The sequence below is a fragment of the Strix aluco genome, chromosome 3, assembly GCF_031877795.1.
Source record: "Strix aluco isolate bStrAlu1 chromosome 3, bStrAlu1.hap1, whole genome shotgun sequence".
Lineage (NCBI taxonomy): Eukaryota > Metazoa > Chordata > Aves > Strigiformes > Strigidae > Strix > Strix aluco.
Genome location: NC_133933.1, coordinates 52,302,515 through 52,324,093, shown reverse-complemented (window position 1 = coordinate 52,324,093; position 21,579 = coordinate 52,302,515). Strand labels below are relative to the sequence as shown.

Genomic DNA, 21,579 nt, shown 5'->3' with positions numbered 1-21,579 from the left:
GCAGAGCATCTGAAAGTCCCGACACAAGCCATCTTTGAACAACTAGAAATTATCTGTGAGAACCCAGAAAAGTACCAGATGCCTGGAGGAGGACACACATAACAGCCATGTTTAAAAATTTGGGAAAGAAGAATCAAAATAGAACAGTCACCTTAACTTGATACCTGGAAATTTACTAGCAAAAATGATCAGGCAACAAATGAAGAAACATTTTGAAGATAATAAGGTGGTAAGTATAAACCATGTCAAAGCTGTTCGTGCTCCTTCTTTAAAAGATAACTTATCTTTTGAATAAGATATAGTCAGAATATACAATAGATGACAGCATCAGAGAGTTTCTGAAATTATATGACAAAAGACAAATCTAGGTCAACAAATTCATGGCTTCGTATGTGGAGATGACAACTTACAAATGTGGTTATAGAAATGAAATTAAAGTACTGACAGTAGATTTGTGTTCCTAGAAATTCATACAACATGACAAAAGGCATCTTGAAGCAGGGTGAGCAGCAGCAATACTTTTAGGAATATCCACTTGTTTACATGGCTGTTGTGAACTTGGTTGCAATAGTGTGTTCATGGCCAAACGGCATATACTGGATAACAGCAAAATTGGCAGGACAATTAAAGCAATATCCTTTAGTGGTGAGTCCTGGTCATATTCAACATTGTTCTTAACACTGGTGGATAAACTAATATCTATATAATATAACATTGACTTTTAAGTCTGGGGATCAGAAAAGAGGACTGAAAGTACTGCAGAAAATGGGGAAACAATTCAAAACATCATAACAAATTGAGGAGAAGGTTGGCAAGAAGTTCAGTAAAGGTGTGTAAAATGCTACATTTAAAAAAGAGAAACCAAAGACACAAGTACTTAATGGGGGCAAACCAGTCAAGCAGCAGTTGGCATGAAAACACCCAAGTAATCACACTCAGCAAGGGCTAACATGGTGAAAGTGCTGGGAAAAAAAAGGTCAGATCTTATTCTGGTCTACAGTAACAGGAGGATCATACCTAAGACACAGGCAGTAATTATTACAGCCTGTGGTTGCAGGTCAGTCTAAACTGGAGAATGCTGCTTAGGGAGTCTGCAGAGAAATTTAAGGAAGCATCTGGCAGGGAGGAGACAAGCATGCTTGATACTTTAGCAGTACAGGGGGAGGACTAGAAAGTCGCATTAAGTCCTTTCTAGATCCATACTTGAACACATCTTGGAATATGGCAGGCCAGCTTTCCATGTTCTTACTGAACTGTCTGTGCTAATTCTTCTTGCATTAGTTAGTCACCAAACACTCCGGTTTATGCAACAGGCAAGACTCTACCACGTCTGACTTCCTTATGTGATATTTTTTCCCCGATTAGATCCACACCAGATTTTAGAGTTACACTCGATATTATCACTCTCTGAATCCTATTGCAATTTCATGGCAGCTTTTTGGGTTTTCAGACACTGATGCTGCACAAGAGCCTTCACTTGCAGTGAGGCTTGCCAGGCACACGGGGCTTTGAGAAGTAAATATAAGTAGCAGATTTACTTTAGTTAAGAAGATAAAATCATTGATCTTCAAAAGCTGTTACCCTTGCAGCATTTTTGGATGAGACATTATGTAGTTAGTTGTTACTGAGTGTGGGAACAATCTCTTCAAAGACTGGGTGCTACACTGCACAGAAGGGAAACACAAGCTCTATGGGTAATTCCTCAGATAATAATACTACATCACCACCACTCTATTGAACTAATTAGATTAAAGCTAGTTGAAGAACACCTAAACTAAAATGAACAGTAGACATGCCCTTGCTGATCTGATGGAAAACCAAACCATGACCTCTTTCTGAAGTTTATCCTCTCTTGTGTCATCCCAGGGCTATGGGTTCAGTCCCTTTCTGCCCTTACAATCACCCTGAAGGACAGAGATATTCAGAGCAGTAACACCTCATGTGCTTTTGCTCCATTAGAGACACTCTGTGGGCCCTTGCATTCAGTGGGGTAAGGAGGTGGGAGAGGGGAGGACAGAAAAGGCAAGCTGCTATGTCAGAAAATGAATGTGGGCAAGGAGACTTGATGGATGAGTAACATTTTGAGGGGGTGAAAAGTAAGCAGAGGTGAAGGCAATGAGTATGAGAATCAATTCAGAAAATCTTGGGAATCTCTTTTCAAGGTAAGACACAGTTGACTGACACAATAGCAGTAGTTTTCAATCTTTATCACTGCTAGATCCTTACCAGTTGTCAAAGAAAAAGAAAAAAAAGGTGTATCTTTCTGGTCTAGTCTTTTTTTGTTAGCCTGTGATTCCTGAAATGATAAGCTTCCACTGAAGAGGATGCTCACATTGTATTTCCATCTATTTGCTTTAAAGAGGATGAAGAAACCAGAAAAATTATACTAACTGTTCTCCCACCTCATGTCCTTTCCCCAATCCATTTTCCAAAAGAAGGCTTAGGTGAATGTTCGACTATGGTGAATCTTCTTGTGTTGTACTGCAAATGCTCCTGCTAATAACATCTAAGTCAGATTTTCATGTAGATGAATTGAACAACTCAGTTTTCCCTGGGGACCATGTGAGCTGTGCCACAGTCTTACAGCTTCCCTGCAGGGTCACCTCCTTACACTCGGCTGCTGGGCAGACAGAGCTGGGACTGGGACTCCCTGTACCTTCAGGACACCTGGTTCCCCTGAGCCTCTCCAGAGAGACAGAGCTGCCCTGAGACCTCACCTCTGCAGCTCCTGAGCAGCCTGCCAGGTGGCTGCGACAACATCGAAGGCCCTGCTCATGAGCAGAGGTCAGGGTCCAAGGGTTAAAGGACCCAGAGGCACCTGTGTCCCTAGAGGCTCAGGTGACAGGTTGTTAGATTTCATGTTGAGGTGTTATAGTGATCTGGCTCCCTCAGGATTCACGCAGCTGGCTCTGGAGGCAGGAGGAAAAAATGCTAGTTTCTTGATGTTCTTACTCTTCAGTATTGGCAAATGGGAGGATATTTTTCTTTGCAACTCAGAGTAAACACACAGATGGAAAACTGAAAACAATAACAAAGCTGGCAGAAGGCATAATATATGAAGGGTGCTTCCAGTTTTTATGAGTAAACTGGCATTACTAGAGAAAATATTTCCAATCAAATGGTCTATTTTGATGGTTCTGCATTTTGTGAGACCAGAAAAATAATTTTAAATGATTCTTTGTAGGTAACTGTAAGCAATCTTCCAGGTTTTACAGTTGTGCTTTTGATTTGACACCTCCTCATGCTTAATTAAGCTTGTATATAGGTTTACTAAATGTCTAACATCCATTTATGAAGAAAGAGACAAGGATGTGATACACAGCAGTCTGGAGCTCTCTGTGGGTTTGATATATGGGTAGTGAACAACACCCATACTATATTCAAGGGTGTGGAAGAAAGAAAGAGTGAAAGACCCCTCCACAGGGTAATTCAGCCTTCCTGTATTGCATGTGTCTTGTTGGAGTGGCCTGTGGAGATACCTATTTTTTTCCATCTCAGTACTCCTTATCTTCTGAAAATGCATCAGCCAGAATACCAATAACTCCCCCACCAACAACAATTTCACCTGAAGATTAAATTATGGGTATGTGTAGGCAGAAACAGAACTGAAGTCATACAGGTAGAGTTTGATTCATGTTAACACAGAATCTAAGTATTAGAGCTTCACATGAAAGTAACTCTCCTGTAGGATTTGGTGAAGTGAAAGTCTCAAATGTGAGTATTTAATCATGAGAAGTATGGGTTAGGTGATACTTGTCCTTAGCTCTGGAGATGTGTCCTGAAGTGATGATGTCACAGAGCCGCCACCTAGAAGGAAGTTGCACTCTTGGAGGTGTATCCATTAGTGGAATCAATAACAAGATAGGTTGAGAACCACTATCTGCATGTCCACTACATGCTGGTTGTCCAGTTTGTAAATTGCACTGCATGCTCACCAGTTAAAAATATTTCAGGGAATATCCTTTATACGTCTTTTTTTGGTTTCATTTAACATTTTGAATGCTGTTAGCTGTTGCCCCAATAGATTCCTGTTCCTGGTATCAGTTACTGTCAGTCTCCAGTCCTGTGATTTCAAAAGGAGTTAACAGAGTACAGAGTTAATCAGTGACTTGTACCTTCATTCCTGAGTGAATGCCCTATCCAATTTGCTAATATGTTGCATAAAGTGTTTCTGCATTGTGGAAAGACAGCCTGTATCTGTTTGTTTGAAAGGAGTTCCACAGGGATACAAACATGAGCAGAAATAGGGGAAGAGTTATAGAAACAATGGAAAATGTTTTTTCACAGAGTGAAAAGATTGCCCCAGAAGACATGCTCTTTTCCTACAGAGGTATTTTATACCCTGCTGTAATTAGCAGCCCAGAAACTTTGGAAGCTCTGAAATCCTTTGAAACCAGGAGCGACGATGTGATTCTAGCAGGCTATCCTAAAACAGGTGAGTGTTGTTTCTTTGGTAAGTAGTCAAGTACACAATGCTGCAATCCAGAAGTTTGTGTCAATATTTAGCACAGCAATAATACCTGAGAAATGCTTATGATGACATCAGACTTCATATCATCATGAATTTAATTTGTAAGGCATCTCTGGAGGTCAAATAATACAATTTTCTGCTCAAAGCAGGGGAAAGACCTAACCTTCAAAGTTAGGTTTGGTTGCTCAAGGCTTTATTCAGAAGCATTTTAAAACTTTGAGGGTGGAGATTCACCACCCATTGGAAATCTATTGCAGTGTTTACCCACTATAGTGTTTTTTTGGGGGGTGGTGGTGTTTGGGTTTTTTGTTTGTTTGTTTGGGGTTTTTTTGTTTGGTTGGTTGGTTGGGTTTTTTCACTTCTATGCTGTCAGACATGCCCTTGTTGTGATTTGTAATATGCCTCTTCTGTAATTTCCTGGCCAATTTTCAGAAGAGTTGGCTCTCTCTTTATTATAACTTCCAGAAGTGGAAGACTGCAGTGAGATTTCCCCCATGCCTTTTTTTTTTTTTTTTTTTCTTCCAGCCTGAGCAAACCAAGACTTTCTATGCATTTCATTTGCTCCAGGTCCCAGTGATTTCATCAAAGTTCAGCAGGTCTTGCCTCAGATTCTCAAAATTGCTTGTGCTTCTTGCACACAGTATTCAAGTGGTGAACTCACCAGTGTTGGGTAAAGCAGAATAATCACATCCCTTGATATTCTGACCACTCTTGCTTATACAGGAAAGTATGTCGTTACCCTACTCACTGCAAGGGCAATACAGGGAATGTATCCTGCTAACAAGGGCAGAAAAACTGCTGTTTCCATAGACTTACTGCATTGCAGAATGCAGGTGATTCCTTTGAATCTAAATGGAGCAAAATACATGAATGTCATCAGGACTCTTGGACTATTTCCTCTTTCACTATAGGCATTTTAGATTCCTTCATTTTTTTCCCTATTCACTTTAGAGAAATATCTTAATAGATCATTTGCAGAAAAAGAGGAACTGTTGATCCTTATCCCCTTTGTGTGCAGCCTGTACAGCTGTGCAGAGGCAGAAATGGTTTAAAGGTGTGAGGGTCCACTTAGACATCTCAGAAGATGTTGAAAGCTGAGACTTTGCTGTACAAGCCCAGTCGCTCACATACCAGTTTTGCCAGGTTGCAGAGGCCAAGACAGCTAAGCCTGATGCAAAGATGCTGACAGCAACTTGACAGTCTGGTGGTTTGGTTGATGACCTCTTCTGCTGCCAGTTATGGAAGCCTATGGGTGCTGGGAACGATACCAAACTGTGTTGATCATGAAGAGACGGTAAACTGAAGCTGGTCAGGAGGAGGGAATGGAGTGTTCCCAAAGACAGCGCTGTGGAAGGAGAGCAGAAACAGCCAAGGGACAACTCAACTGGCCCTGTGCTAGGAGCTCCACTGCGCTTGAGTAATTTCCACAGAGAGTAGTCTGAGGTGACCAAAAAGTGCCAGAGCTGGAAAGAGCAATAGAGATCTGCTTCTGTTTCACTGAGGGATGGGATGTGCTCCTGAAGTGAGCATGGTAGCACTACACATCTGGCTGGCAGCTCTGTCCCTGTTGGCTTTTGGCATACCCTTGTTGATTATTGCCCAGTGCCATGGTTTAACCCCAGTCGGCAACTAAGCCCCACACAGCTGCTTGCTCTTTCCCCACTCTGGTGGGATGGGGGAGAGAAACAGAACAATGAAAGTGAGAAAAGTCGTGAGTTGAAATAAAGACAGTTTAATAGGTAAAGAAAAGCTGTGTGCACAAGCAAAGCAAAACAAGGAATTCATTCACTACTTCCCATCAGCAGGCAAGTGTTCAGACATCTCCAGGAGAGCAGGGCTCCATCACGTGTCACGGCTACTTGGGAAGACAAACACCAGAACTGCTAGCATATCCCCCTTCCTTGTTCTTCCCCCAGCTTTTATTGCTGAGCATGATGTCATATGGTACAGAATATCCCTTTGGTCAGTTGGGGTCAGTCAACCCAGCTGTGTCCCTTCCCAACTTCTTGTGCGCCCCCAGCCTACTCGCTGATGGGGTGGTGTGAGAAGCAGAAAAGGCCTTCACGCTGTCTGAGCACTGCTCAGCAATAATTAAAACATCCCTGTATTATCAATGCTGTTTTCAGCACAAATCCAAAACATAGCCCCATACCAGCTACTATGAGGAAAATTAACTCTTATCGCAGCCAAAACCAGCACATCCAACTGTTGACAGGCTAAAGTACAATATAGAGCCAAACGGGTTCACAAATGTGAACCAGTTTGACAAGATATCCCGTCAGGCAGGTAGTAGTCATGTAGGCATGTAAAAGTGCAGTCAAATGGATGAGCTACTGGTATCTTTATCCTTTCAGGAACTAACTGGCTTGGCCAAATCATTGGGGAGTTGGAATCAACAGATGCCAAATATACAGAAGAAGAAATGAAAGAGAGAATAAATGCTGAAAAGAAGCTAGAGACATTTCCACGTCTGGAATTTGGAGATCCTGGGATATATGAGGTTGGCAGGAACTGAAAATATTATCATTGCTCTTCTTACAGGTAGTAATAGCTGAAAGACAATGGCTGATCTCAGAGGTAATGGAGAGCTTAGAGCCTTAAAAACAGCTATGGTCTGCACAAGTAGCATGTGTTATTGCCCTTGGTGTCCCAATGCAAGGGCCTCAGAGCACAGACAGTGCTGAGAAGCCACAGGGAGCTCCAGCCCTGGATCCAGTGGATTTGATCAGTAAGACCTTTCTCTTGGGCATCATGTCCTCAGGCCTGTCTCATGTGAAATGGTGCTCTGTGGCAGAGGCTGACAGAAGCCTACACCACCAGTGCATCCCTGTGGGTTTTCCAAGGGATAAGATCCTTCTCTGGTCTCACCTTTTCTTATTACCCACAATTTCTGAAAAGGCACATATCATTGATTAAGCTACTTCTGTCCTGTCACATTTCTTCCCACTTGTTTTAAAGAGGATGAAGAAACTGCCTTCCAGAAGAATTATAATAACCCATCTACCACCTCATCTCCTGCCCCCGTCCATTCTCCAAAGCAAGGCTAAGGTGAGTCTTCTCTTTGTATCACACTGCAAAAGCCTGCAAACCCCTAATTAGCTTTCCTCTGTCTGTGTGAGATGTGTTTTCTGCACTTTCACCTGGGCTGGTCAATGCACAGGCAGATTTCCAAGGCTGAAGAGGCAGAGATTGGCTATTAGGATAAATTTCTTCACCGAAAGGGTTGTCAATCATTGGAACAGGCTGGCCACACCTGGAAAGTGGTGGCATCACCATCCCTTCAAGTATTTAAAAGACATGTAGGTGTGGCACTTAGGGAGATGGTTTAGTGGTGGACTTGGCAGTGTTTGGTTTACAGTTGGACTCAATGATCTTAAAGGTCTTTTCCAACCTAAATGACTCTGATTCTATGTGATGTGTTGAGAAGATGGTGTTTTGGTCTGTCACCGAATCAGAACCAAATTCTGTGTTTTCTTCCTCTAGATTCTTGTGCTAATTCGGAATCCCAAAGACACGGCTGTCTCCTATTACCACTTCTACAACAACATGCCAGTGCTGCCATCCTTCTCCTCCTGGGATGAGTACTTTGCAGCCTTCATGAATGGGAAATGTACTTTGCTCTGCATCCTCTGGCATTCCTCCTTACATGAGGGGCATACACAGGACCCTGTGCATGGAAATCCTACTCCAACATACCTTACCAAGGCACTCCCAGGACAGGCAGATAGGCGCATGTTAGGGAAGAAACAGGGAGTACCAGAGAATCAGAGTTTCTTTTGTCTCTAACTCAGAGAGAACATGAGAAAGCTTTAGTGTGACTTTTCCATTCCTGCAGTAGAGCTTGTGGTTTGGTGCTACACAGTGGCCTGAGCTGAGGGTTCCTGCACTGACCTCAGCTGAAAGAATAGACATGTTGAGCCAGTCACCACTTCACCATCCCGGTGCCATGCTTAGAGCTGTCTGGGATGACTCCTCTGGTTTGATAAGAGCCTGTTTTGGGGAATACTCTACACAATTATGTCTCTTCTTTGTCTGCAGTGGCCTGGGGATCCTACATTGACCACTTACTGGAATGGAACAAATACATTGACCACGAGAGAATCATGCTGATAAGCTATGAGGAACTCAAAGAGGTATGGTATCTCATCCAGCTCTTCTTTGATGAGTGCACTGTGCACCCCTCCTGATATGTATGGCTGTGGGGAAGAAGAAAGTCTTCGGTCAAGCCTGTCTGCTCCCTTAGAAGGGTGTGCCTTTCTGAGGTAGTCTTATGTTTGGGGGAGGCCCATGGGGTTTAGGAGGAGGATAGCCTTGCCTGTTCGTGGAAGAAGTCATATGTGGCACAGGCGCAGTTGCTTTTGGGAGAGAAGAAAAGGCCTTGAAGCTGAGGCCACCATGTGTGGGTTCTTTCTCTGTTAGAGCTCTTAGAATTCCTTGGTGATACTGTGGGAGACAGCCTCCTCTGCTGGGCTTCCTACTGGGTTCTGACTCCGTGCCACAGCCACAATATCAAGTCTTCTAGTTTCACTTCTGTGCTATGTTCCTTTGGCCAGGATCAGGTATTGGGTATGAAAAGGATTGCTGCCTTCTTTGAATTCTCCCTGTGTGAGGAAGATTTTCCCAGAATAGCCAAGAAGACCACTTTCCAAGCTATGAAAGAGAATTCCAAAGAAACCCATGGAAGGTTTGGGGACATCCTCTTCCGGAAGGGTACGTCTCTGCAATTGAAGAATCTACTTGCTAAAGTAGAACTCCAGAAGGAGTTCTGAGTAGGTTTCCTTGTTCAGCTATGAACTCACAGGCTGTCTAGGAAGGACAAGTGTGTCTGAGTTCTCTCCTGTGGCATCCTGTACAACAAGCTTCTACCACTGATGGGATCTGGGTGCTGTTTGTGAGAAATATAGCAGAGAGCCAGGCTTAAGAGCCTCAGCCATTGCTTCCATGTTGCTCTATTTCCCTGTGCAGCCCCAGTTAGTTAGACAAAGTGAGGTGTGAAGGTGGGGGCCAACACTGGTGTAGGTTATGCCAACAATTATGCACCAAATCTGCTTGGGCTGGATGGTTACAGATGGGTTGTGATGTGGCTGTTGCCTGGGGTCAGGTGATGAGGCTGATCCTGGATCATGGATCCAGGCTGCATTTGTTGCTTCATGAAAGTCCCCTTTGGGAGGAGGTGTGCTAATGGGACAAAAGTCTCTTGAACCTCAAGGGAATACATTGCTCACTGCTCTGCTGGCCTCCCAAGCATCTTCTTGTTATGCACTCAGAGCTGAGGAATAGTATCAATCTGGTTCCTCTTAATAGACATGCTAGTGGTGGCCCCAGAGATGACAGAGTTGGGGCCAGGGCCAGAGCTCTGGGAGCCCAGCTGGTCCCCATGATATCAAGAGTCTTTGGTTTTTGACTACTGTGGGCATGGGCTTCCTTTAATCCCTTTCCTTCACCAGTTCTTTGGAGGAAGAAGGATTTAACTGCTATCATCTCTACCACCTACCCCATGACTCCAAATAACTTGCCCCTTCAGAGGGAGACATTCATGAATGAGCTTTCCTTTGCGACGAAATCAGGTTCCCCACTCTTCCATGTAAAAACTTCATGAAACCACCTTGGAAACCCCCTCTGGGGAGAAGAGGCATGCAGGCGGCCCACCGGCAATGCTCCCTGTGGCCTGGCTGCAGCCTTTGCTTCTTATCTTTACTATCTTGCCTCTCCCAGACAATGAGAACTCTCAGGGGCATAAATCAGGTCCTTCCTGACTCATGTAGGCAAGGATTCTGCTTCACTGCTGCCTAGGTATTATTCCCTCTCAGGAGTGGCTACCTTCAGTTTCTGGTACTTCTTCTTGTACACAGGGGTTGTTGGGAACTGGAAAGACCTCTTCTCTAAAGCTCAAAATGAAGAAATGGACCGAAGATTTGAAGACTGCCTAGGAGGAACAAAGCTGGCAGCAAAGATGAAATATGATATTTACTGCAAGGCCTGAAAATAAGCAGATCAGCAGCACAACAGCAAGTCATGCTCCAAAGGTGATCTCCAAAGGTGGGCAGACCCCATGTTTCCTCCCCATGAGAAAACAGAGAAAACCCTCAGAGATCTACCTGTCGCCTATAAGCATTTGGGTGGTAATTCTTAGTCATGTGCTGGGCCTAGGGCAAGTGCTTTGCTTGATGCAACCAAATAAAATGTGTGTATGTCTCGAGTGAATGTCTGGCATCCTTTCAGGAGGGAGACAGTGCACAGGCATCATAGCACCAATCTGGTGGTGTCCTTGTGACTGCTTCATGTCCTGAGATGGTGAATGAGCACCCTGTGGTGCTCAATGGTGAGGCAGCATAAGCAACACAGGGTGTCTCCTCCCAGCATGCACTGGTCTTGACATGGATTTGTGGTGTGGGTCTGAACCCCCAAGTATCTGTGTATGGGGACAGCATGATAGTCTGGGTTTAGGTCCACCATGGCTACCACGGTGTTGGCATTTGTACAGCAAGATCAGAAATGCCTTTGACACTTTGGCAAACTCCTCACTTCTTTGGTGCAAGGTGGGACTTCTTGAGATCTTACTGCCACAAACTCTTAAGTAATGAACAGCTATATGTTTTCTGGAGTGTTTTGCTCCCATTGCCCTCTCTGGTAACAGTTAGGTAAGTGGCAAGTGGGAAGAACCACGACTTTTGAATAGAAAGATCTGGGGACAGAAGCCCCTTGATGACCATGTTGCTGAACTATTAAAGCTGCATTTGTTTGACAATAAATACATTTATGCTACATAGGTGTGATTTCCATACCCTCCTTGCTGGTGTAGACGTCCTTGCTACATCTGTGCAGAACATGCTGTGTGACCTCCCATCCTGGGATTCAGTGAGTGGTGGGGGGTTTTATAGTGGGGAAAGGGGCTACAGCAGTGGTCCCCTTCTTGAAGCTCCCCTGGCTCCAAGTCAGACCCACCTTTGCACCAAGGCCAAGCCAATTAGCTGCGCTTCTGCAATAACATATTTAAGAAGGGGAATCTGGGAGGAGGAGTTGGAGTTGTGAGGAGGAGCTGTGAGGAGAACATCTGTGTGAACACTGAGGTCAGTGGAAGAAAGGAGGAGGAAGGGGAGGAAGTGCATCAGTGCAGAGCCCCCCTGTAGCCCGTGGTGAGACAGCAGGGCCACCCTTGACACCCATGGGTGTTCATGATGGAGCAGATGCTGACCTGCAGCCTGTGGAGGACCCCACACTGGAGCAGGTGACTGCGCCCAAAGGAGGCTGGGACCCTGTGGGAAGAAGAAGCCCCGCTGTTGTAGTTCAGCGCTGGGAGGACTGCAACATGTTGGGGTGACCCACGCCAGAGCAGCTCAGGAAATGCTGTGGCCCATGGGAGTGACTCATGTCTGAAAAAGTTTGTGGAGGACTGTCTCCCATGAGAGGGGGACTGCACTGGAGCAGGGGCAGAATGTCAGAAGTTACCCCCCTCCCCGAGGTGAAAGAAGTGAGCAGGACTGACCATAACCCGCATTCTCTGCCCCTTTCACTGCTGGGGGAGGAGATAGAGATATTGGGAGAAAAGCTGAGCCTGGGAAGAAGGAGAAGGGAGGGGTAGGGGGAAGGTGTCTTTAAGATGTGGTAATGCTTCTCACTGTCACAACCACTCTTTTGGAAAAACAGAAGAAGGCTGGCAAAGGGAATTCAGTTCCTTAGAAGAGGGATTCCTCTGTCATATTCCCAGACAGATATATCTGCAGGACTCTTACACCAAACTAAGATTAAAAACCAAGCAACCAGCAACCAAAAATGTAATTAAAAAAACTGGGAAATTTTAGGGCCCTGTCAAAGCCCCAACTGTCCCTGCCCAGTCCCCTGGGTCTCCCTCTACCCTACCCACGGCCCAGGATCCCATGTCAGCTCCCCGGGGCCGTCAGCCCCTGCCCCAGTGATGCTGCAGCACAGTCGGTGTCCAGCTCCTCACAGCCTGCCCTGTCTGGCCATGGGCTCTGCCAAGCTGGATCCATCCACAGGCTCATGTCCTGGACCACCCTCAGCCCATCACCATCCCCAGGGAGGTGCCCGATGCCTGGGTCTGGGGCTGCCTCGGTGTCCCCGGCTGCCCTGCCCCTGGCTGAGGTTGTGGGACAGGCTCTGGCTGCCAAACCCCACCCAACATCTCCTAGACAGGAATAATTGCGGATTCAGCTCTGATGGGCCACTCACAGCCTGCTGCTTGGTCAGATTTTCTAAACTTCTGTGCAAGAGCTGCCTGTGTGAAATTGCTTTGCATGAAGATATGTGTTTGTTTGAACCTGATTATTCTGGGTTTGTAGGTTTTCATTCCCAGAAGAGTAGGACTTCATCTAACTCTGGGCTTCCATGGATGAAAAGAGAAAAGCCACCATGCCCCATAACTCTGGAATTAACAGCATTTTAATTGATTCCTTAATACATGCCCTTTATTATTTCCTACATGGTGATATCAAAAGCTATCTAGATAACAGAAAGCAGTGTGCATCTCAGTGCCTGCAAGAAGCTGAACAAGTGAACAAACCTGACCAGAAATGGGGAAACAGTCACTGAAATATTCAAAAGACCTTTACTAAGATGAAAAGATGACATCTTAAGATCTGTTGTTTTATTTTCCTGCAAAGGCATTTTGTAGCCTAAGGGCTCTTAGCAGCTCAGAAACTTTGGAAGCTCTGAAATCCTTTGAAACCAGGAGTAGTGATATGATTTTTACCATCTTTCCTAAAATGGGTGAAACCAGGGGTGATTATATGGTTCTCACCATCTTTCCTAAAATGGGTGAGTCTTGCTTTCTCGATGAAGAGTCCACTGCTGCAGTCCAGAAGTGTGTGACTGCACATAACACAGCGATAACGCCCATGACAGGTTAATGATGACTTCAGTCTGCCGTGGAGGCACAGGAGCAGGGTTTTTTCCATGGAGAAGGCTAGGAGGACTGGTGTTTCCATAGCCTTCCTCCACTGCAGGACATAGGTCATTCCTGTGTGCTGGGTGGAGGTACATGCACATCTGCCACCCAGACTCTAGGACCTTTTTCTTCTCCCTTCCCATGCCTTTCAATCCCAGCATTTGGGATTACTGGATACCTTCATGTTTTCTCCTAATTATTTAAAGAAATACCTTAACAGGTCATTTGAATTAAAAAAGAGGAGGTGATGTTTGATCTGCATTACATCCACTTCAATCAACTTGAATTTTTTTTCTCAGACAGGAAAGGTATAAAGTTGTGATGTCTCATGTAAATATCAAAAGTATTTTAGATATCATCTGACATTTAAGTCATAACACCTCGAAGTTTTAACCAATCTTAAAAGAACTGTGTTAGAAAATGCTTTATGTGACTCATTTTAAATGTGATGTGGCCAAGATTCAACCCACTTAATTAGATGGTGTGGTGGTGAATGATGAGTAAGCTGAGAGGCATGCAGCCTAACTTTCAGCTCAATGGGGGGAAAGGGCTTCTGGCTTCTAAAACAACAATTCTCAAGAAATTATAGCAATATGACTTGGAGAGATGAGCTTAGACTCCTGCTGGTTAAAATGCTGAAACTGGAATTGGTCATTAGGAGGTAGTGTAATGGTTGCACAGAAACACCTCTGAAAAGCAGTAAAAACCTTGGATGGGATCTAAATTCTTTTAGTCTGTGATGACTGTTACTTTTGACTGATTCCTCCAATTTTCTTTTTAATTTTATTTTCAGAAATTGATGAGTTTATTTCCTTTTGACCAAGTTGTCATTACAGACTGTTTTGCATTTGTTTCTACAGATAATCAGTCTTTTCTGATTTGTGGTATCTTACAGTTTTCCAACTCATGTTACCCAACCCTACTTAAAGGATTTCCTTCTCCAGACCTCTCAGTCTATGTATGCTTATGGGTGTACAAGCTGGAAATCTTGGCTATAATACAGTCCCTTCCTAAGACACATAGTTCTTAATATTTTTTCATGTTTGTTTTTTCAGTTTTATCTATAGTCCATGGAACAATCTATTTCCAGTAAAATGTTTATTTTGTATTTGTTTCCAATCCCATTAAAGAGAATTAAAACATTCTCTTCCAGAGAACGATATCAACCTCATGTCCTGCCTCACTCATGCTTTTTCAAAGCAAGCCTAAGGTGAATCTTCTTTTTGATTTAATCTGAAACTACTATTATTAATAGCATTTTCATAGAGATTAGTTTTCCATTTCCTGTGTAAAACATCTTTTCTGAGATTGTATGTAGGCTTTAGAGAGGTAATTATACATTTCCAAATGTGAGGTGATAAAGTGCTATTTACAGAGAATGTGAACACATGTTCTCTTGCAGCTGCAACCCTAATGGCTTCATAGGTTATTACCGCCTTCAGCTCATCCCTGCCAAAGACAACTGCTCCCTCAAATTTTCTTGGGGAAATTTTTTCCTTGTCTAAAGCTTGGAGGTGAGCCTACCTGGACCTTTTCTTTACAGTGGACACACCATAATCACCCAGAGGGCTGTATACTTCTAAAGGCTACATTTAAGTTTAGCTAAATGAGGAAAATCAACATTGAAAACATGGAAACTCAGTTTTTTTCTGAGTGAGAATAATATAACAGACCTTTTAAACAAATCTGTTTTCTCCTCACAATTTTTTGTCTCAGTCCAGCAACATTTCGTGGCATTTTGGGTTGCAGCAGGCTCCACACAGGCTGAATATTCCTGAGAAATTTGAGCTAGTATCTGCCCCAAAGGCTAGGCTTACTTCCCTCTTCTGACTGTAGCTGTCTGCTCCTTCTTTTGCATAAGTTCTTGTGTTTGCCTGACACCCCCAGCTTTTTGAAGCAGCATGAAACACTCACTTTTGGTGGCAATGAGCTGTCAGATTGTCCCAGCTGTCTTGCACAACCTCACCCCTGTGCCTCTGGGTCTCTAAGAAAGAATTTTTCTGTTGCTTCAGAGGCTTGCCTCTGTCATTTTCTGCTTCTTTCAGGCATCTCCTAATTCTGCCCTTGCCGCAGGCTTTCCTGCCTGCTGGGTCATGCACCCACACTCCAGACGCTCCAGCTTTCCCAGCCCGGGGCTCTCCTTCACCCAGAGCAGAGCAGCCACAGCAAGGCAAATGGGCAACCCCCTGGCCGGCCACTGGAAGGGAACAGGGTAGACACAACACTGTGCACGTCCTGACAGACAGCATCCCTCTCCCTCATACCTGGAGAGGAGCAGCAGTGCTGACTGGTTGTGGATATGCTAGAAGCTATAGCCTTTTAGGCTGGGGGAGAAACAAGACATGTTTCTGCAAAGGGAACTTTAGACCTACAGTCCAGTGGCAATCATTCAAGGTTTATTGCACTCCCTCTAGTTGTTTTAGCAAGAAACTCACTCATTATCTGAAAAAGAATTAATTTATATCTTTGCTACCAAGAAACAACTTGCTAGCAAAGGTGTACATTTGTTATTTTTTCAAATAGTATTGACAATTTTAGTAAATGTTAAAAATATATATTTTCTAAGTATTTAACAGCTTTTTCCCTGGCCACCCAGTTGCATACTTCTGCTTTTTTTTCAGATAAGATACACAACGTTGAAGTTGCAGCCATCTTCTATTTTTACTTGTACTACTGGGATGATACTTCACAGCTTTATGAATGGGAAAGGTGCTTTCCATTGTCTAGAAAGATATTCTGGTTAATAGTGTGTACAGGTAAAAATAGCTGTAGCTGAAGCGAGCCTAGCTTTTTGGCAATGAACATAAAATTAGAATTTGACCTTGTGTTTGGTAGATACTCCATTTTCTGACACTGTGTTATCTTTCCACCAGAAAAGTAGTTAGGCAAAAGCTTTAGCCCTGAATTCTCCCAGGTTTTTGAAATAATTCTCATGTATTTTTTTTTAAGGTTCCAAAGAGACAGATGTGATGTGGTCCCACAGTGAACATCTATTAGCAAATAACTGAACCAGTGTTTAATGACAGGAGCTGTTTTTCAGCAGGTCTTGTGCATTTGGCTTCTCCTCTCCAGCTGATGCAGTACATATTGGCTGCTGCAGCTGGAACCTGATGAAAGGAGTTGTGGAAGGAGGCCACTGTACCTTCTTCTGCGGTTCCCATGCCCCTCGCTACCTTTCACCAACTTTCTGATGGCTGGTAAGAAGCAGATCTGGGCTGCCTGAGCAGTTTGTTTATCAAAAAACTGGTCTGCCTGGACTCCAAGGGAAAAGGGAAGGCTGGGCTGAAACATCGGGACGGGTTGGACATAGTCCTCAGACTTCTTGTTGGACAGTGTTTTCTAGGCCTTATTTATTGTGGACGTGTAGCCATTTACAACCTGTGCAAAGCACAATATCACAACAATCAGACTGGTATAATTGCCTGAAGACTTGCTTATATTAATAAAAACAAAAAACAAAAACCACAGTAAAAATATGCCAGTTATGTATGATTCAGTAAAAGCATATTAAAGCCCTGGTAACAAAGGAAAATTTTTCACCAGATAAGACTGGTTTATGGTATGGACAATTTAATTCATTTTCCTTGCTTGAAATATGGAGAAAATATCAGTTACCTATTTCTGAGGCTTTGTTAGTATTTGTAAATATTCCAAAGACAAGACATGTTGAGTACCATATCCTGCATAAAATGGAGCAGTAAAATTTCTGAGTGGCATTTTTTTGAGGGCAAAAAGGGATAACATGACAATGAGAAAGACTGTTATCATGAAAAAACTCATACTGTGTTCAAAAATACAGAGATCAAAGGTTCTGACAGGACGTGTACTTACAGACATAAATGTTGTTAATTATACCACAGACATGCATGCTAAAACATTTGAAGAATTAATTTAGAAGGTTCTTCCAGAATTGAAATCTAATAAAGCACCTCTGAGTATCCCCCTGCTATATAGAAAATCTTTCTTCCATCTTATTCCTCCGTAGTCAGTTTACTGTAAAGAAAACTAAATACAATCAAGGAGTTGGGAACAGTTCAGAATTCAATCTGTTATTCACCCCAGCTAGTGCCTGGACATTATGGTTCAGTGCTCCTCTGTTCCTCAATATTTGCTTCATAATGAAGATCTCACAGCTGAATATAAACCTAAGGACATGAAAGGAAGGTAGTGGTGAAGAAGAAGAAGCAGCCCTTCCTTCTTTACATAATTCATCTTTACTTTCACTGTTGCTGAATATTTTTTTTCTCTTCAACAGTGGCTTGGGAATTGTTTTGAATGTGCAGTTGAATGAAACAGGCATTTCAGTTATGAATATCTAAAGTCAAGCTATGAGGAATCAGAGGAGCTGGGGTTAATGTTATTTAAAATAAAGCATACTTCAACTTTTAGTCAATGTATTACTGAAATCATGGACAACAGGTCATAACGACTCATTAAGATCAGTTCAATGACGCTTCAAAACAGAAATGGTCAGGAAATTGTTCCTGCAAGTGAAATAAAAAGAATGTATATTTATGCAATACAGTTGCTGGCTTTTATTGAAAGCTGAAATACCAAAACACATGTTTGCAAAAAACTGGAAAATTTTACGTAAAATTTTCTAATAAGTCAAAAAGCCGTTTTCTTCTTGGAAAACATTTTGGTAGGAGCTCGTAACATATACATTGAAATGTATTTTGAAAGACTGAGTATTTGGTTTGGATATGACATAATTCTAACAAAAACCTTTTGCAAAGGAGGAATTTTGCTGACTTCAAACAAAAATGTGTTAAAGAAGCTAAGCTTCACAAACAAAAGCACTTTTGTATTAACAAGCCATATGTCCAGTGCTCTCCATAATGATCTTCAGCACCCAAAGTTTGCACATCTATACATAGGTGTAAATCCCCGGTCTTTTGGCAGAATTGGGACAACCCTTAGAGGTTCACTTTGGTTCCTAAGTTGTCTCGACAATGTTGGCCACGTGTGAATAAAGTCAGTGGCCTCATTTTCAAAATTACAGAACATTTATTTTCTACGGGTATCAGTAGATGTTGATCGTATGAAATAGCTCTTAAAATCAGACCAGCTAACATCATCGTAAAGATACATAAAGATACTTTGGAGGGAAATTTTGCCCAATATGGCAATTTTTTTTAAAAAAAAGATCTAACATGTTGTCATGGAATTTAAACTGCCTAAGGCTGAACTGAAGAATTAACTGTAAAATATGTATCCTATAGATGGAGTTGAAAACTACATTGTAGTAACATGAAATGTTATATATTTGGCAAAAACGTTTAACTACAGCTTACATGTGTTCTCTCCCATTGGTCTTACTTCAGATGAAAAATGTCTGTTCTAAGTGTCTTCTTCAAAATGTCTGAAATAGATAGGCATGTAGGGAATGCTACCCTGCCACTAGACAGCCTTCTTCCTTAGCTCAATGTTTCCCCATCCACTGGGGTCAGTACCTCAGGAAGTGTGCTTTCTGCTCATGGCCCTGTACCTTCCCAACACGCTCACTCTTACAAATACAGACTCATAAGCTCTGTCAACAAACCTACCAGTGTTTCCCGGAAGTTAGTGGTAGTTCAGAGTGTCCTGTGTGCATCATTCTGCACAGGCAAAATAGCCTTGCATGGGGAGGGACCTCTGCCCACTGATTCCCTACATATTCTGCCTCTTAGATTTCCTCAGTGAAGCTGGGACACAAAGACTTTACACAGCCAGACCATTCAGGGCAAACTGTGAAGCCTACAGAAACACTGCTGTAACTCTGCCAAAGGTACGGCAAAAATACAATTATGTACAAATTCTGCATCAGAATCAGATACTGGGAATGAGAAGGGAAGCTGAATTTTCTGGGTCTCCTTGACTGATGGAGACTGAAGCAGCTACAAAGAAGACCAGTTTCAAAGCTATGAAGAAGAAACCCTCAGAAATCCAAAAACATTTGGGAATACATTTTCAGAAAAGGTGAGTTTACAATTCTTTGTAGGCAGCTGTAAAAATATCTGTTCTAGTTGTTAGCACTAATAATACGCCACGATTTTGCTTAGATAGTTTATCTCATACAGAAAAAATTGTGGATGCATTTACAGAATGAGTAGCACTGAGGTTATCTAGGTTCAGCTACCTAAATTTAGATATCTAAGTTAGGCTAGTGGTCTAGGTATCTTCCTAACAGAGAGAGGTAAGTGCTTGCAGTGGGAAGTTCATTACTTTTAGTCTTATGTCTTGGTGTATTACCTTCTGGAGGTACCCATTCTTCCCTGAGACTGTTTTACCTTCTGAGGAAGTCTCATTCAAAAATAAAAAAAACCCATTTATCACTTATTTAAGAATACTCTATTGAAGGGTTATGTTATGGGAAAATGGGCCACATTTAAAAAAAAAATTTGTGAATCATAGCTTGTCAGCTGAGCAATATTGATTGATTACTGCACACTCCTTATGGTATTAATCTTAAGTTTTCCTCATGAAGGCTAAGCCAATGAGTGACCTGCTGTGTTTGAGCTCAGCAGAATGAGCTGGAATCTTACAATTTTGTCTGCTGGTAAATATGACACACAGTTTCTGTGAAAAAAAAATCATTTAGATTTTTATATCCTGGTGAGAAACTCCAATAACTCCACAAATGTTATGTTTGCTTTTAGATGAAGATGTATGTGACTTACTGGACATGAAGAAGGATTTAATACCTTAAGCAAGAATTAAAGTACAGAAATGTAACATTTTTTATCCTGTAAACCACAGCTCAGGTACTGCCTAAGCCCAGAGGTGAAATGACTCCATTTTTGTCTTAAAGGTCTCCAGACACCCAAACTCTGCTTCAAGACATGTCCAAGAACTCTTCTGTCTTAACAGGCTCTGAGCCTTGGGGCTTCTTGAAACTATGTACAACTCATTTGAACTTCACAGTTAGATCTCATCTTTCCCTCATACTCAGCACTTCTGGAATATGAGGGCTCTTTATGAGCCTCCATCTGGGTCTCTCCAGATGGAAACAGCTGAAAATGATAATAATTTTTACAAACCTTTTGCAAAGCATGTAGTGTTGATTCTCCAGAACAGAATTCAGTACAATAAAATACTTGCTAATACTGGTCTGCCTACACAAGCCCAGAAGAACGATCTTGGTTTTACTAAAATTTTATTTTTAGCCTGTCACTTTTAAAATGCTTTCTTCACCTCAGAATTACTTGCAGGCTGAATGGCTCACAACAGCTCTTCTGGTAATTGCAACCTGGCTCAAAATTCTTGGCATTGGTCTGGGGAGAAATGTGCCAACCTGGGAAGCAGGGTCTCCTGGTGGCCTGAGGGGAAACATTAGCAGGAGGCTAAGGCACTGTTGGGAAAGGATTTGAAAGCTAATGGCATATGAAATAGTGTATATGTGTTGGTTAATATAGCACAGGATAATTACCTGTGTTCTTCACAGAAAGATTCAAGAAAAAAAAGAAATTCCCATTTCTAGTAGCTTCTCTTCCCTGAACCTAAGTTTACAGACTTCCTACAGAAACTTAATTTAAAGATCACTTAAATTTTTATGACATTATGAAAGCCAGCCATTACACAGAGATGTGTCTGAGCACAATTTTTTAGCTGCTCCTTGTCTGGCATGCTGAGAAGTGCTGTGCAGTTCCACACAGGAGTTCCAGTTTCATCCCATTTAAAGATTATCTGAGTAATATACATTTGGGGCAGCACCTTAAGCCTGTTCTGTAGTAACTGGAAAGAAAGAAATCCCCCTGAGTAGCAAAGGTTGAGTCTGATTTTAGATGGCTTTAATCAACTTATAGTCTCCACTGGCACTATAACAACTGTGTTCCTACCTGAGATGCTGCAGATGCAGCTGAAGATGGAGATTAATTGTGTCAAACTGTGCCCAGTACCAGCACTGGACTCATCCTATCTTCATCCCACTAGGAATAAGTGATTCTGAAGTGAGTGGGTTTAAACTGCTGGTGTGAAATGGAAAGCAATCAGGCCCCAAATATACAAAAGGGCAGATAAAGCTAGCTGTAAAGGCTACACCCCTTATACATCTTTGGTTTTCTATCTTCCTGTGTGCCTTTTACTGCAATTTACCTCTGAGAACATATCACTTAGAGCAAATCTTATCATTAGTGCTTATTCTCAATTTCTCGGGCAGTATGGACATGTCCTGCAGCAGCAGAGTCATTTTTTCAACAGCATCTACTAAGATATTTTCGGTTTA

General features: G+C 42.6%; 1 protein-coding gene across 2 annotated transcripts; it reads left to right on the top strand.

The window, feature by feature from the left end:
- The first annotated feature begins 23 nt into the window (after nucleotides 1-23).
- Nucleotides 24-10,670, top strand: LOC141920943 (sulfotransferase 6B1-like). 2 transcript variants are annotated; one of them, XM_074818562.1, is made up of 8 exons: nucleotides 24-229; nucleotides 4,288-4,435; nucleotides 6,826-6,971; nucleotides 7,430-7,519; nucleotides 7,955-8,081; nucleotides 8,510-8,604; nucleotides 9,025-9,181; nucleotides 10,324-10,670. In XM_074818562.1, exons 1-8 carry the CDS (start codon nucleotides 185-187, stop codon nucleotides 10,452-10,454), a joined length of 939 nt encoding a protein of 312 aa, XP_074674663.1. In that variant the 5' UTR covers nucleotides 24-184; the 3' UTR covers nucleotides 10,455-10,670. The 2 variants fall into 2 exon arrangements, with proteins under 2 accessions (XP_074674663.1, XP_074674662.1); XM_074818561.1 differs by lacking the exon at nucleotides 24-229 and having other exon boundaries at nucleotides 4,192-4,435.
- Nucleotides 10,671-21,579: the final 10,909 nt, after the last annotated feature.

Coding starts and splice junctions, on each gene's coding strand:
- LOC141920943 (XM_074818561.1), top strand. CDS start 4,234: ATGAGCAGAAATAGGGGAAGAGTTATAGAAACAATGGAAAATGTTTTT. Junction 6,972..7,429: donor GAGATCCTGGGATATATGAG/GTTGGCAGGAAC, acceptor CTTGTTTTAAAG/AGGATGAAGAAACTGCCTTC. Junction 8,605..9,024: donor GCTATGAGGAACTCAAAGAG/GTATGGTATCTC, acceptor TCCTTTGGCCAG/GATCAGGTATTGGGTATGAA.